This window comes from Pyricularia oryzae, chromosome 6 (assembly GCF_000002495.2).
Source record: "Pyricularia oryzae 70-15 chromosome 6, whole genome shotgun sequence".
NCBI classification, from domain to species: Eukaryota; Fungi; Ascomycota; class Sordariomycetes; order Magnaporthales; family Pyriculariaceae; genus Pyricularia; species Pyricularia oryzae.
The window spans coordinates 3,260,938-3,274,564 of NC_017853.1; the positions used below are offsets into that span (position 1 = coordinate 3,260,938).

Consider the following 13,627-nt stretch of genomic DNA (forward strand, 5'->3'; position numbering starts at 1 on the left):
TTCAAAACAGGGGGAACGACCTACTTATACGGCCACGGGACTTGGCCTTCGAAGGGAGGACCTGATGTTACGACCAGGGTCTGAGGGACCAACAATTAAAGAGAGAGTAACATCGGAGGAAGACACCCACACTCGGGACACGGAGGAACGAAGCAAGACCAGTCACGTAACGATAAAATAAGGACCCACTTGTGATCACGCCTTGGCAGTGATCACCTAGACAAGATGATCACCTTGGCGGAGTGATCAGTTGTAGTAAGTGATCACTTACACGAAGTGATCACTCTAGTATATAAACACAGTCATTACCTAGTAGCATAGTCTTAGTTTAGGATTGCTCACCAGCAATCAATTTGTATCCAATCTATCCACCCAGGAATCGATCATAACTTCACCCCAGTCATTGCGAACCCCATTACCCAGTCACAGTGCTCAGTTGCTTCGACCCATTGTACCCTACCCCTAGGAACAGGTTACCCGATACCTTGATCGTAACATACCCTTTAAATTATCCAAATATATTATCGAATGTAATTGGGGGGTTAAATTTAAATTTTTCGCGTTTATTAAAAAAAATTAAAATAACGTTAATATTAGTTCGGAAAACCTGGAATTTTTTTTGGAATTGGGTTGCGCGGAATGTTTGTTCGTGGAATTCCCGGTTAATTTTAATAATTTACCTGCGGAATTGGTTTTCCTCGTCCTCGCTATTATTATTATTTTTGGGCCGAACAGGGGCTTTTTGGGCCGCCTTGCTGCTCGTGGCCGGGATGCTGGGGGTATTGTTTTTGGACGTTTGGAAAAATATATTGTCGGATATTGCTCGGTATATTTTAAAACAAAATATTGAACAAAAGCAATTAAAATATTACAATTAAAATATCGGGGTAACTTGTTTTTAAAATAAAATACAGTGGGTTAAAATAATTAAACGTTTAATTGGGTAATTGGGGTTTTTAATAATTGGGGGTGAAATTATAATCGTCCTCAAATAAATATTAAGGTTAATTAAAGTTTAATTGCTGTTAAACAATCCTAAAATCGAATTTATTTATATGGTAATAAACGTGCCTTATATAAATTATATTCCGAATATAATCCCTTTTAATCTATTTAATTTGTAATTTTCAACTGAGATTTTACAGATTATAAAGATCCATTTACTTGGCCGTTACGTGAGGTTACGTGAGATTTCGTGGCCTTGTCCTTAGGTAATCGTTGTTTTGCCGGTCGGTATTTCTTTTGGGCGAGTGTCGTCAGGAGGGGTGTGATCCCACCTGGCCTCTCTGGTACCGGCCCAACTGTCTGGTCGTAACATGTTCGCTTGTTGTTTGTTCAGGCGTGTGTACGCCATTAGCACTGCGTGTTTTCTTCATTTTTTACACTTAGCTTGAAAATTTTGAATCAGGTTGGCCTTATATTGCAGCTTCGTCTTTCTGGAATTGCTTTCGTGGCAAATGTTTAAATTATTTCTTTGTTTAAGATCACCACCAAAGTTGGCAAAGATCACGAGGCCCACATTAGCGGTTATTACCGTACTGTATTTAGGGGTGGATGTGTATGTACCCATACTACCCGAGTAATAATATATAAATCGGTCGGTCCGATTTTATTTTAGGAATTGAATTACTCGCATACATAGTAAATCCGTTGGTCTCGCGACTCGTATTATAGATGCACATAGTTTGTCCAGACTAAAATATTTATTTAAACTTAACCTTTTCGCTTCCTGAATTTCCAAATCATTCCTCCCCATCGCCACTTTATCATTTAACAATATTATTTGGGAAAATTTTACCTTTTTCCTTTTGTTTGTGGAAAAAAAATTATTCAACATGCATTTCTTCAAAACCGTCCAAATTGTTACCATGTTCGCCGTTGGTATCATGGCCCTCCCTACCCCGGGCTACACTCCCACAAACCAAAACACGGGGGATATTGTGGCACGATCCGACACCGTCAAGGGCAAGGACGTGGCAACTTCAACTGACGCAAACAAAAAAAAGCGCACCAAAGACTATTACTGGCGATGCGCCAATTGCCAAGCAAAGTTCTCGGACTATGAAAGTTTCAATAAACATGGCAATGAATGCAAATCCGTATGAGCACCGTAATTGCGAAGTGTTACGGATCGGCGTGCCACAGATGGATTGACTGCCAGTCCGTGGCTAGCCCCACGTGCCGTCCGACATGTCCTAGGGCGAGACTCATTTGTTTACTTAGTGTCGCGCACGCGTTCGGCACTTGGTGCCTTTCCTTTCTTTGTACCTCAGCTTTAGATATTCAAATAGAATCACCTCTATACAGCAGCCTTGTCCCTTTGGCCACAACTTCCCTGGAGAGGTTCGATAACTGAAAGTAGAAACAAGCCCTTGGCCCAAGACACGAATAGCATGGCAGACATTTCCCGTCTGGAAAGAAAGATAGAATCCCTGTCTGAACGTTCCGTGTATGAGCTGTTCGAGGCGTGGATGGGGATTCTTTGCCGTTCTTTTGCGCCAAAGAAGTATCTAACCACATACACAACCACTCCGTAAGCATACCAGATTTTGAAAAAAAAGAAAAGTGTCGATATATGCTGACTGAATCTCAGTTTGTTGACCAAAGAACGATTCATTTACACTGATCTCCTCCACAAAAAGGCTGCGCCGTACACGAAGCTCGCAATGTACTATCGCTTATTTCTTGGCGCAGTACGCACTTTGGGTGGAATTCACCAGCTGCGGAAGCGTCGAAAAGCCTGGGCGCCAGTTTGCCTACTCGAGACAAGAGCTACAGACGACGTGCTTCCTGTGTACACTGGGTCAGCCGGCAAACGGTGGGCATTGAAGCAGTAGCCGAGGAGCCGATGAAGGCCGCGTCTGAAGAAGGGGGGCTTGGATGGATCGGGGCGCGAAGCCTTCAGGCAATTCTCTCAGTTCAAACGACGACTTTTAGAGTTTTGCGAAGACTACCCCGAGATTAACAAAAGATTGGCTTTGAGGGATTCTATGCTTCTCTTTGTTTCTGCCACTCACTCACGCTTCAGCCATGTCGACAGCGTGAGGTTCGATAAGCTTCTCAACCATCTCACACCTCATAGCTGCAGTTGATGGATTGGTCAAAGACTCAAAAAGGTGTATCCCCTGATGTTGTCTGCGGCGGTCCCGACAAGTCCGTCGTCCTTTGTCTCGCTGCATCTCATTAGGTAGCTCGCGATGAGTTTGGCGTCTAGACTGTGAACAGGACCGACCACATGAGCCTCATCCGTATCAACCTGGTAGACGACGGCGTGATAGCCGAAGAGCCCGCGAACGGGATCTCGAGAGAAACATAAGGGCTGCCGTGGACTTTGCACATGAGGCATGCTTCCGGTTCGCCGCAGGACCGGTCACACTCCACAGGACCAAGCTTGCAGCGGGACTTGTGTTTTCTGCAAGGTATGCACGCAACTAGTTGGTGGAAATGATAAGGGCGCCCCTCTGACGCAGACGACATGGCTATAAAGAGAATGATTTCAACAGGGCAGGCCTTTTTTCATGTCCTCGGCAATAATGATAAATCTCTCCCGACTCCCAGCCTTCGGGTAAACAGTTGCAGGAGATCCTGATTATATGAAATATAGCAAATGTTTTACCGGCACTTTTACTCACCAGCAAAGACGAACCTAATAAACTCATACTTCTTCGTAACCCCTAGCAGCTCGCCCTTGTCACGTACATGAAGGCTCACATGAGTTACATATCAATGGTTAAGGGTAATAAGTTAAATTGAATCGGCAGAACTTCAATGGCTTCTCCCAGTCCAGTACCACGTACATCCTTTGAAAGCTTCCATTTTTGGGGGCTCGAAGGGATGAGCTTTTCTAGTTTCCTTCGGCACGGGATGAGCGGTAGATTAGGGTGCAAGTACCTGCCCAAGAGACAATGTGTTACAAACCTTTTGACGAATCTGTTCGATCACAAGTTGACGCAATTAAAATTAGTTTAGTTGTAACTATTTCCATCAAACTTGACTTGAAGATCTTATTCCTGGCAGTAAGCGACTTTAAGAAGTGCCATTATTTACTTTGCTATTTCCAAGCCACGAAGAGAGATGTATGCTTTTATCGTCGCTCCTTGCCCGACCTCATAAGTCTCCTCCTTCACCAGTCCAGGCGCCTGGAGAATATCTTCAAAGGGAACTTCGACCGACCCAACCTCGTCGGCCTTGTTGAGTAGCGAGATTCTAAAGCTGGCAGGGCTGGCAAGCAGGTCTGCCGTGACGGGAATCCTAAAGGCCTGGTCGAACGACGGGTTGAAGATGTCGGTTCCCGGGGTGTAGGACTTGGCCGCCGTGCGAAACTCCTTGGCGCCCCAGGCCACCTTGACGCTGGGGTTCAGCTCGTCGCGCTGGCCCTGCAGCCCCAGGGCGCTGGCGATGAGCACCGTGGCGATGCCGACGATCTGGTCCTGGTTCTCGCTGCGCGTGGTCCGGATCGCGTCCGCGCTGTCGACAAAGTTGTAAAACTTGGCGTGGACGACAATCTTGGAATCGGTGGGCTCGCCGTCGTGCATGAGGTCCAGCTGCTGGGAGCCGCCGTTCAGCAGTATGTCCTTGACGGTGGTCGTCGCGAGCCCAATGTCGTCGTCCCCGCCGAGGTCGTCGTCTTTGACGTCAATCACAATGCGCTGGTCGTAGTCGGCAACCAGAAAATCGTGCGTCTCGTTCCACTCCGGGTCGTGATCGTTCTTCTTGACCGACGTGCGCCACTCCTCCTCTGCACCGACGGTTACCTTGGCGTAGCAGTCGGGGACGTCCTTGACGATCTTAGCCAACAACCTCTTTGCCCGACTCTTCTTGGGACCGCTGATGCCAATGGCCCTCTCGACAGTGAGACGGAGCGCTCCTAGATGAGGCAGGTAGGTCCTGAAGTAGTCGTTGTTGCTGTCAAGCTTGACAAGGTAGCGGTTAGGCAGGACAAACATGGATGAGACGATGTCCAGGATGACTTTGCGAACAGTCTTGTCGATGAGTGCCCAGTCGGCAATGTTGGCTGCGTCGGTAAAGTCGAGCTTGAGCGTCGGTGGGTTGATAAAAGCGACTTGTGCAGCGCCAATCTTGCCGATAGTCAGTTAGCATTCGTGAAAGTTGAACAATCGTTTATAGTGGGGAGACACCGTACCAAAGGAATGACATTCGTCAACGGTCCCAGCAGGATTGATAGCCTACCAATCAGGTGAACGTGTTCGATACCCTGTCTCGAGTTTAGTTTGCATTCATATTTGAAGTTGTCTTGGGGTGATGGATCCTACCAGCTTGGGCACCAATTTCCCCTCGAGCTCGATGTCACTTTTCCCCTCCCAGGTGACGTCCATGTCGAGCTTGATCCCACCATTGTCGACCTTGTGGACGTCAACCTCAGAGACGCGCATAGGGACGGGTCCGAGGTCAAGCTTGACAAACTTGAGAGTCGCCAGAGGGCCAGGAAGCATCGTCGCGAACATGGGCTCGACGATTTCCTTGACCATCCTGCAGCCGGCGACGTTGATATTGGGCCATAGTTGTTCAATGATGTCGTTCAGGAACCCTGCGGATTCGGTGCCCCCAGACGCAGCCAATTTGGCAGCGACCTGTTCAGCCATGGTGGATTGCGCGACAGTTGGGTGATTCCGGTTTAATTTGCTATGCAATTCGAGGGATGAACAGAGGTCCAATTTGGGTTCAGGAGAAACAAGGAAATCGGAGCCTTGGAAGAACAAACGGGGTGCGCGCTTTAATGCCCGAAACAACGTGGTTGCTCGCTGGAAATTTGCGGTTACTCACATCCTATCTTACACAAACGTGTTGACGTCACTTGCTTCATAGCCACGATGGCATACAAATTTGATTGGTATCGCTTGCCCTCCGTCCTAGGGGGGGCCTGCGTCTCCGACGCGGGGTTTTGGAGCTCAGCCGCTGACGCACAGCTTCCCAGATTTCAAGGAGGACTTTTGTATTCCTGTTTGCAAACAGAGACGGCAAACAAAACTTGGCATGTCATGTTGCTTTAATTGTCTGGCCTCAAGATAGTTGGAACGAAAGAAGCAAGCAGCACCGGCCGGCAGCTCCAAATGACCAAGACGACAAGACGATCCCCAGATCCAGCCAAGCAAGCCAAGCTACCCCAGGCCACTCACTGCAGGGTCGACAGCATCCCAGGTTCCACCTAACCACAGTACCTTTTGCTCTATTGGATAGCGCCTTAAATATTATCTCACTTATTAAATCGACGTATTCCTGGTTCGTATAAACTTGCTTCCTTTCAAAATCTCACCACTTAAAACCTCTGTTTTCTGGCACAAAGATTCCAAATCGGAAATCGGCGACCCACACTTGCCAGTTGTAGCAAAATGCTGTGGCACGTCGGACGCTGCTTCAGGTATTTGACACTGAGCTGCGTCTCCTGCGGGGCTGCTGCACAAGGAGCCACGCGATTTTTTTATTTTTTGTGGCTACCAGCTATAAACTTGCCCAAATAGGTTTGCCTTTAGCACATGCCCATGTTCAAACCTCGCCCTGTACGACTTACCAGCGCATTAGAAATAATTTTAACCGACCACCCGTCAGAACTTGACGCTGTCGTACCCGAGGCAGTTTGACGGCCTGCAATTAGATGCTTCCTCAAGGCCCTTTAACAAATCGTGGAATGACAGCTTGAGCAGCCGCAACAAAAGCCCTCTAAAAACTGCCTGGTAGATGCTAAACATGCAGACGCTCGATTTATACAACCTAATTATGACATATGATACAGAACCTTGCCCTCAAACAACCTCCTCGCCGTCCTCGACACGATGCACCTATCTATCGCCAGCCCTTGCTCGGCGTCGGGGCGAGTCCACGTCTCCACCTCCATGACGCCGCTGCCGTGCTGGAGCCGGATCTGCCGCTTGCTGATGCCCTGCGCCTCCGCCGGCGAGCTGTTGAGATCCTCGTCGACGACCGAGGACGGCGGGCTCGGCGTCCTCTCTGGGGTCGGGGGTAGCTCGTGACCCGTTGGCGTCTTGCCCTTGCTGGATCTTTGAGAAAGTCGGTGCGCGACCGTGCCCTCCACGGCGACGGCGCTGGACAGACACACGCCGCCTGTGAGCTGCAGGCTGGGGTGTGGCTTGCCCATGCTGTAGGCGCAGACCACTATGTCTGGTGAAGCGGTGGTTGGCAAGTCATCTATTATTGTGCTGCCGTGGTTGTATGCGGATGCTGGTGGTGGTGCGGATACGTATGCCAACTTTGGCGTGCCGCGCACCCGCCCAGCGGCCTCTACGCTATCAGCCAGGCCCATGAGGACCGCACCGCGCCGACGGATGGCCTCGGCCACCTCTAGTGAAAGCGGCGAGTCCCGTGCCTGCGTCTGCACCTCCGCGGGGAGCGTCTCGGCATCGACAACGACAAAGGGGTTGGCCGCGTCGATGAGCGTCACGTCCACCGTGAAAGCCGGCAGGCCGGCCACCTCGTCGACCTGCATGCTCTCTGCCCGCCTGCCGCTGGGGAACAGCTTGCCGGTCATGCTGCCGGCCGGCTCGACAAAGGCGACCTTGATCTCACTGCCGGGGCCCTTGACGCCGGGGATGCGGAAGCTGCCGTCCTCGACAACGCAGCCGTCCTCGTCGATCTCGACCGTCTCGACGATCAGCCTCTCGGTGTTTGTGTTGAAGATGCGCACGTCGACAAACTGCTCGCCTGGTTTCGGGACGACCAGGCCCTCCTGGATGGCAAACGGGCCCACGCCGGAGCACATGTTGCCGCAGTTGCCCGTCAGGTCGATGCTCTCCTTGCCGACGGCGACCTGGACAAAGGTGTAGTCGACGTCGACACCCGGCCGGCTGGAGGGGGCCACGACGGCAACCTTTGAAGTAACGCTGCTGGCGCCGCCGACGCCGTCGATCTGGCGGGCGTCGTCATACTTTGAGCCCATGGCGGCCAGTAGAGGGGCGGCCCATTCTGACTCCGAGGCCGGGAGGTCTTTTCGGTGTAGGAAGAGGCCCTTGGAGGTACCGGCGCGCATCATGACGGCCGGTATGGAGCGGCGGACCCTGCGGTGTGGGGTCACGGCCATGTTGAAGAGTAAAGATGGCGGTAGCTGTGGGATGATGGGGATCGGTGTCACGTGTGCCGCTTGATGGAGGTATCGCTTCGCTATCGAGTGTCTGATAAAGAATGTTGATGATGCCTTGGGGAGGGAGAACATGCGGGAGGGATAATACCAAGAGGGTTATCCACCGGATAGGAGTGCCGAGTAATTGTGTATATGGTATGCTTTGTATGCTGAATGTGTCACTTTAGTGACGACATGGGCACCGAAATGTACTTTCCGGCTTCTTTATAGCCAGTCAGTAAGTGTCGGAACAAAGATATTTCCCAGAATCTTCGATGATCACCTTGCATGGACACAAAATCAAGTTACCACTGACTCCGTCACTACTCTCCACTCAGGGGGCGATACCCGTGCCGCGGGTATTGTAGTCGTGCTTCCCGCTCACTCCCGCGGGAACCTATCTGACTCGCACCTGCGCCCCACAACATGACATGGGGGCCATGGGTGCCCCGGACACGCACAATTCTAGACAAAAGAACTGTCCAATGCGGACCCGTTGAAGCCAAAAAGTAGATCATCGAAAGAAGTTGCGGCTCCAGAGACTGCTCCATCGGGAAATAATCCCACCCAGGTGGTCGGGTGTCCGTCCATACCGTGTCGCGCATCCGCGGAAGAGCTGCTTGGCTCCGCACCACTAAAGCCGATCACTCCCCCCGTTGTCGCAGCCGCCGGCGCTCTATATTGCATCTGCTGGTCCTCGACCACACCCATGCGGCCTGTCGTCGCATCTTCGACGTTGCTGTCCTGGCCTCTGACAAAACTCTGTATTATGCCGTCAATGTCCGACCAGCCAGTCGACGGAGATGCGTCTTCGGAAAAGGTCAACCCCTGATGGCCATGCTGCCGGAGGTGCTGCACCGTCTCGCTGTGGCTTCCCGAGCCGCCTATCGCGACCTGCGACCTCGGGCCGTCAGGACCTGCCAGACTTGAACGGCGTTGACTCCGCGAGACGCCGCTGGACTCGCCTCCGGGATCGGTGAGGTTCACTCCGAGCCGCTTGATCAGGCTTTCCACGATGGCGTTGGCCCTCCTCACTGCCCAATTCGTCTTTGAGTTGTCTCTAAACACGCCCAGGCAGGTTTCCAGGTTCTCCCGAGCCTCCGAGTCGGTGCTGCGCTTGGCGGCAATGCGTACGTGGATCGTGGCGGCGACGTACGTCGCGTAGGATATGAGATATGGTGCATGACGGACTGAGAATGCCCGATCGTACGCTCGAAGCAGCGCAGCTATACTATCCGCAGCAGATGCGCATATTATGAAGGAGTTGACGGGGATAGAGCGTGAGGTGTTGTAGAGGTGACCGTCAGCAACAAAGGGGCGGTGGAGGAGGATTGTGAGGACGTGATACATGGCACTGGAGAGGAAATGACAAGTCAGGAACAGACAAAAGGTGCGGGACTGGATGGAGGGAGGTAATGACTTACTGAAGACTAAGCACGTGAGGCGGTGGAATCTGCGTGGACTTGATCGGATCAAAGTCGAGGTGTTTTGGTAGAGCCTTCTTCCAGGCTACCAATTTCGAGTTGAGGTTTTCGAGAGTGGCACACAGCTCGACAGCGCTTTGGTCAAAGGTTCGTTCGGTATAGATACAACTAAGTATGTCGCTCATGACGACCGACAAGTGACACAAGGACGTAAAGGTTGTCACACTGTAGGCTGGGCTACCACTGTATTTCTTATTTTCCATCGAGTAGGCAAAGGGCTGCCAGTTCTGCAGCTCCTCGTACGTATCTAGAAACTTGATGGGCACGGCTGTATCCGACTCCCTCAGCGTAGCCGGACGACCCTGGTATAGACTCTGGATCTTGTCAACCACTACGAATGTTGGTGATAGAACTGTTAGCAGATGGTCCATGAGATTCATTGTCTTGTCCAGAATCCTTGGCGCCATACTGGGAACCGACACAGCCGGGATATGCTTGCTTACCGAATGCACCCCAAAAGACCCTCCTCCGGATCTCCACATCTTCGTCCGAGAACTTGCGAGGGCTCCCCAGATCTGGAGCATCCACGTGCATCCCCAGATCGATAATCATCCGAAACGCCAAGCCCGCGTACAGCCAGGCGGCGCTCCTCTCGTCACCCAGCGCAAAGAGGGAGTTTGTCATGACCAGCAGGGCCTGGATGGTCGTGATCTCGCTGCGGTCGAGGGCGCCTCCCAGCAGATTGCGCACGCGCTCCCGGAACTGCCACCCGGCGGTGCGCACATCGTCGTGGTCGCGGCGGACCTCGCGGCGTGGGCTGAATTTGGAGGCGCCAAAGTAGATGGCGTTGAGAAGTATCTTGGAGAAGTACGGGCCGGCGCAGGCCATGTCCCGCATGAAGGCCGGCCGGTACGTGATACAGAACGAGTGGTGCTGCCGGTTCCAGTGGAGGGACAGGAGGTGCATCCCCAGTTCGGGGTCCACACCGTCAAAGTCCAACGTCCCGGCACGATAGTTGAACTCTTCTAGCTGGGCTATTGCGGGGGCGACGTGAAAGAGTCAGTAGGTGATAAATTTCCCGGATGGAGCCGGCGTGGAGATGGGGAAAGCGACGGGCCAGGGCCAGGGCATACATTGTTTCGCAGCTTCAGCAACAAGTCCCTTCTCGGTCCATTCATCGGGCATCCGGTGGTTCAACTCTGCCCCCGAGGCACGCTCCTGGATTGCCTCTTCAAACAGAGTGCTGGTGCGCCCATGATAGCTCGACACGCCATTGGCCGACACCACCATTCGGGACACGCCAGGACGTTGAGGGCCGGCCGGGGTGGCCTTGGACTGGGACAACGGACCGCGTGGCCCATCGGCAACTTGGTGGACCGACGGCCCAATCCCGTCCCGATGTGACGGTTCTGACAAGTGGACCTCAGCTGCGCTGTCATTGTGGGCCCGACTGCCAGGCTCATCATCACGCGGCTGGGCGGAAACGGCGCTAGTCGTGCGCACCGGCGGATCCGCCGTTCTGCGCCGCTTTCGGGGATGCTGGTCAGAACTGCTTGCTGGGGCCGGAGGAGTGACCGATTGAGTTGATGCGGGAGCCGACAGAGGTTCATAGACACAGTCTTTCCCATAAGTTTTGCAGTTGGCACATGTAGGTTGTTCGTTGTTGCATTTAATCTTGGCGACGCGAAAAATTAGTATTGGTTCATTTAAGTGTCTTCACTTTCTGATTGTCAACATTTCTTCTTCTTCTTCTTTCACTTTGGCCAGGGTGGATTCGTGTCGTGGTGTTGAAGACGGGAAGAACAAGCAAAGCGATAACAAACCTTGCGTTTCCGACAGAATGTACAAGCCTCCACGGCCCTTCTTCGGGGGCGGCCAGAAGCCGTCTGTGTCGAATCCATCAATTTAGCTGATAAGGCAGTGCACTATGACCAAAAAAGCCGTTGTACGGGAAGAGATTTTGCACGGGAAAACGGGTAGGTGAGGATGACAGTTGTTTGGAATCAATGCCGCGGCAAGCAAAACTTGTGCAACGGCAACATTGGAACAGGGAAAAGAGACTCTGGGGCAAGATCTAGCGCCCACTCGGATCATGTGATTCATCAGTAATCCTAGCTAGGCCCATTGAGCCCCATCGGACATCCTGGTCAATTCGGTGGAGACACGGGAAGCAACGGGAAGCAACGGGAAGCAACGGGATTGGCTGAAGACGAATTGGACGGGTAAGACGCGTCCCCGACCGTGGCTTCAACTTTTTTCATCTTGGTGTCCTGACGATATATACAACCGTAAAGTAGCTATTGGTTACCCTGTCAACTTTTGGTAATTATTTTTATTTTATTTTATATACAAAACTCGATACTCAGATTCATACCGTGAGCTCGGTCTTTGAGATCAATCGCCGCCATGTCTTCATCATCCGCCTCCCCGATAGCATCTCCACCGGCTTCCGCCTCGTTAAGTGCGACGTTAGCGCGTCCTGCGGTTGCAAACAGCAAAACCTTGCAGTCGGAAAAGAAAAAGATTTCACCAGTAGTATCTCTGGTATCAGGAGGCATTGCTGGCGGTGTAGAAGCTGCAACAACGGTAAGCTAGCCCCCAATGCGCTGGGATGTCGCAGAAGCTCCGTGCTGACGAATCCACGCAGTACCCGTTTGAGTTTGCAAAGACCAGGGCCCAACTACAGCCCAGCGGTTCCAGGAACCCCTTTGCGGTTCTTTCTCAGGTTGCCCGCCAAGATGGTTTCCGCTCCATCTACACTGGCTGCTCAACCTTGATCCTGGTAAGTCTAAAACCCGTCCCGTCAGATCGCAAAATACGTATTCTCGTCAGAAGCTGACGGTCCCACAGGGCACGACGGCCAAAGCTGGTGTTCGCTTTTTGTCGTTCGACTCTATCAAAAATGTCCTGAAAGATGAGCAGGGAAACCTGTCCCCGGCTCGAGGCATCCTGGCAGGCATGGTGGCCGGCGCCGTGGAGAGTGTGGTGGCGGTGACACCAACAGAGAGGGTAAAAACAGCACTGTAAGCAACGTCAGGCCCCTATGATCCTTCAACTTTTGCGGCAGCACATGTACTTACGCTCCGACTCAGCATCGACGACGCCAAGTCCGGCAAGATGCAGTACAAGGGCGGATTCCACGCCCTGACGGTGATGGTCAGGCAGCAGGGCATCAGCGAGGTGTACCGCGGTCTCTTGTCGACCACCATGAAGCAGTCGGCCACTTCGGCCGTCCGCATGGGGTCATACAACATCATCAAGGAGCAGATCAAGAAGCGAGACCTGCCGCAGAACAGCGCCGTCACCTTTGGCGCGGGAGCCATTGCTGGCACCATCACGGTCTATGCGACACAGCCTTTCGACACCGTCAAGACCAGGTCTCAGTCTGCGCGCGGCGCTGGGACTTTGGAGGCCTTTAGGAGCGTCATCTCTTCCAGTGGCGTCGAGGGCTTGTGGAGCGGAAGCACCATGAGGTTGGGTCGATTGGTATTGAGTGGTGGAATAGTCTTTACCGTGTACGAAAAGGTTTCTGGCATTCTTACTGCAGGGCAATAAGTCCGGCTGGGATGGGCTTGTATTTTAGTATTTGTGTATCATACCCCATAATGCATCGTGGTAACATTACAAATATCGGACAGCCGCTGTTGATTGTGAAAAGCAGGTAAACCGCGCGACCACGAGTGAATACCTTGGGTAATTTGTACATTTCTATTTCTATTTTATTCTTGTTCTTATCTTGTAAAATAATTTGCACCCTGATTTCCTTGCATAAAATCGTTTGCAGAATCGGCCAAAAGTTGCCGGAGAAACCATGGTTGCCTCCGTACCTCATTTTTCTCGATTGAATCTTTGTCCCGGCCCCAGCGTTTGTCGAAAAAGAAAAAAGAAAGAATTACCGGGACTTCTCTCCGTTCAGCTCCCGCGGGAATTATCTACGAGGCAATGGGGACTTGCTTCCCGCGGTATGAGGGCCAGAACGAAATCGCCAAGACGCCAATACTAAGCTTCCCCGCAAAGGATAGCGAGCTGATCTGGGGCCCCCGCAAGAAGAGTTCCGGGGTATTTTGCGAGCTGGAAAGCTGTGCCAATCTATAAAAGGGGCGAGCCAGGT

At 52.1% G+C, this 13,627-nt stretch overlaps 4 protein-coding genes across 4 annotated transcripts; 1 reads left to right on the forward strand and 3 right to left on the reverse strand.

Annotated features, from left to right (window-relative positions):
* Positions 1 to 3,946: 3,946 nt before the first annotated feature.
* On the reverse strand, positions 3,947 to 5,769 carry MGG_09445 (uncharacterized protein). Its single transcript, XM_003720112.1, has 3 exons — positions 5,274 to 5,769; positions 5,144 to 5,215; positions 3,947 to 5,078 (listed from the first exon to the last, which is right to left on the reverse strand). The coding sequence occupies exons 1-3, from the start codon at positions 5,601 to 5,603 to the stop codon at positions 4,044 to 4,046; spliced, it is 1,437 nt and encodes a 478-aa protein (XP_003720160.1). The 5' UTR covers positions 5,604 to 5,769; the 3' UTR covers positions 3,947 to 4,043.
* A 964-nt stretch (positions 5,770 to 6,733) lies between these two features.
* On the reverse strand, positions 6,734 to 8,053 carry MGG_09444 (methylitaconate delta2-delta3-isomerase; the record flags this gene model as incomplete). The annotated part of the gene is made up of 1 exon (XM_003720113.1): positions 6,734 to 8,053. The coding sequence occupies one exon, from the start codon at positions 8,051 to 8,053 to the stop codon at positions 6,734 to 6,736; it is 1,320 nt and encodes a 439-aa protein (XP_003720161.1).
* A 90-nt stretch (positions 8,054 to 8,143) lies between these two features.
* On the reverse strand, positions 8,144 to 11,194 carry MGG_12037 (uncharacterized protein). The gene is made up of 4 exons (XM_003720114.1): positions 10,650 to 11,194; positions 10,020 to 10,550; positions 9,517 to 9,907; positions 8,144 to 9,446 (listed from the first exon to the last, which is right to left on the reverse strand). The coding sequence occupies exons 1-4, from the start codon at positions 10,804 to 10,806 to the stop codon at positions 8,558 to 8,560; spliced, it is 1,968 nt and encodes a 655-aa protein (XP_003720162.1). The 5' UTR covers positions 10,807 to 11,194; the 3' UTR covers positions 8,144 to 8,557.
* A 600-nt stretch (positions 11,195 to 11,794) lies between these two features.
* MGG_09441 (tricarboxylate transporter) lies at positions 11,795 to 13,152 on the forward strand. The gene is made up of 4 exons (XM_003720115.1): positions 11,795 to 12,102; positions 12,164 to 12,298; positions 12,367 to 12,539; positions 12,609 to 13,152. Exons 1-4 carry the CDS (start codon positions 11,923 to 11,925, stop codon positions 13,069 to 13,071), a joined length of 951 nt encoding a protein of 316 aa, XP_003720163.1. The 5' UTR covers positions 11,795 to 11,922; the 3' UTR covers positions 13,072 to 13,152.
* The last annotated feature ends 475 nt before the right edge of the window (positions 13,153 to 13,627 follow it).

Coding starts and splice junctions, on each gene's coding strand:
- MGG_12037 (XM_003720114.1), bottom strand. CDS start 10,806: ATGGTGGTGTCGGCCAATGGCGTGTCGAGCTATCATGGGCGCACCAGC. Junction 9,908..10,019: donor GGTCTTTTGGGGTGCATTCG/GTAAGCAAGCAT, acceptor CAACATTCGTAG/TGGTTGACAAGATCCAGAGT. Junction 9,447..9,516: donor CCTCACGTGCTTAGTCTTCA/GTAAGTCATTAC, acceptor TTTCCTCTCCAG/TGCCATGTATCACGTCCTCA.
- MGG_09441 (XM_003720115.1), top strand. CDS start 11,923: ATGTCTTCATCATCCGCCTCCCCGATAGCATCTCCACCGGCTTCCGCC. Junction 12,103..12,163: donor GTGTAGAAGCTGCAACAACG/GTAAGCTAGCCC, acceptor GAATCCACGCAG/TACCCGTTTGAGTTTGCAAA. Junction 12,540..12,608: donor GAGAGGGTAAAAACAGCACT/GTAAGCAACGTC, acceptor GCTCCGACTCAG/CATCGACGACGCCAAGTCCG.
- MGG_09445 (XM_003720112.1), bottom strand. CDS start 5,603: ATGGCTGAACAGGTCGCTGCCAAATTGGCTGCGTCTGGGGGCACCGAA. Junction 5,216..5,273: donor GGAAATTGGTGCCCAAGCTG/GTAGGATCCATC, acceptor AACTCGAGACAG/GGTATCGAACACGTTCACCT. Junction 5,079..5,143: donor TGACGAATGTCATTCCTTTG/GTACGGTGTCTC, acceptor ACTATCGGCAAG/ATTGGCGCTGCACAAGTCGC.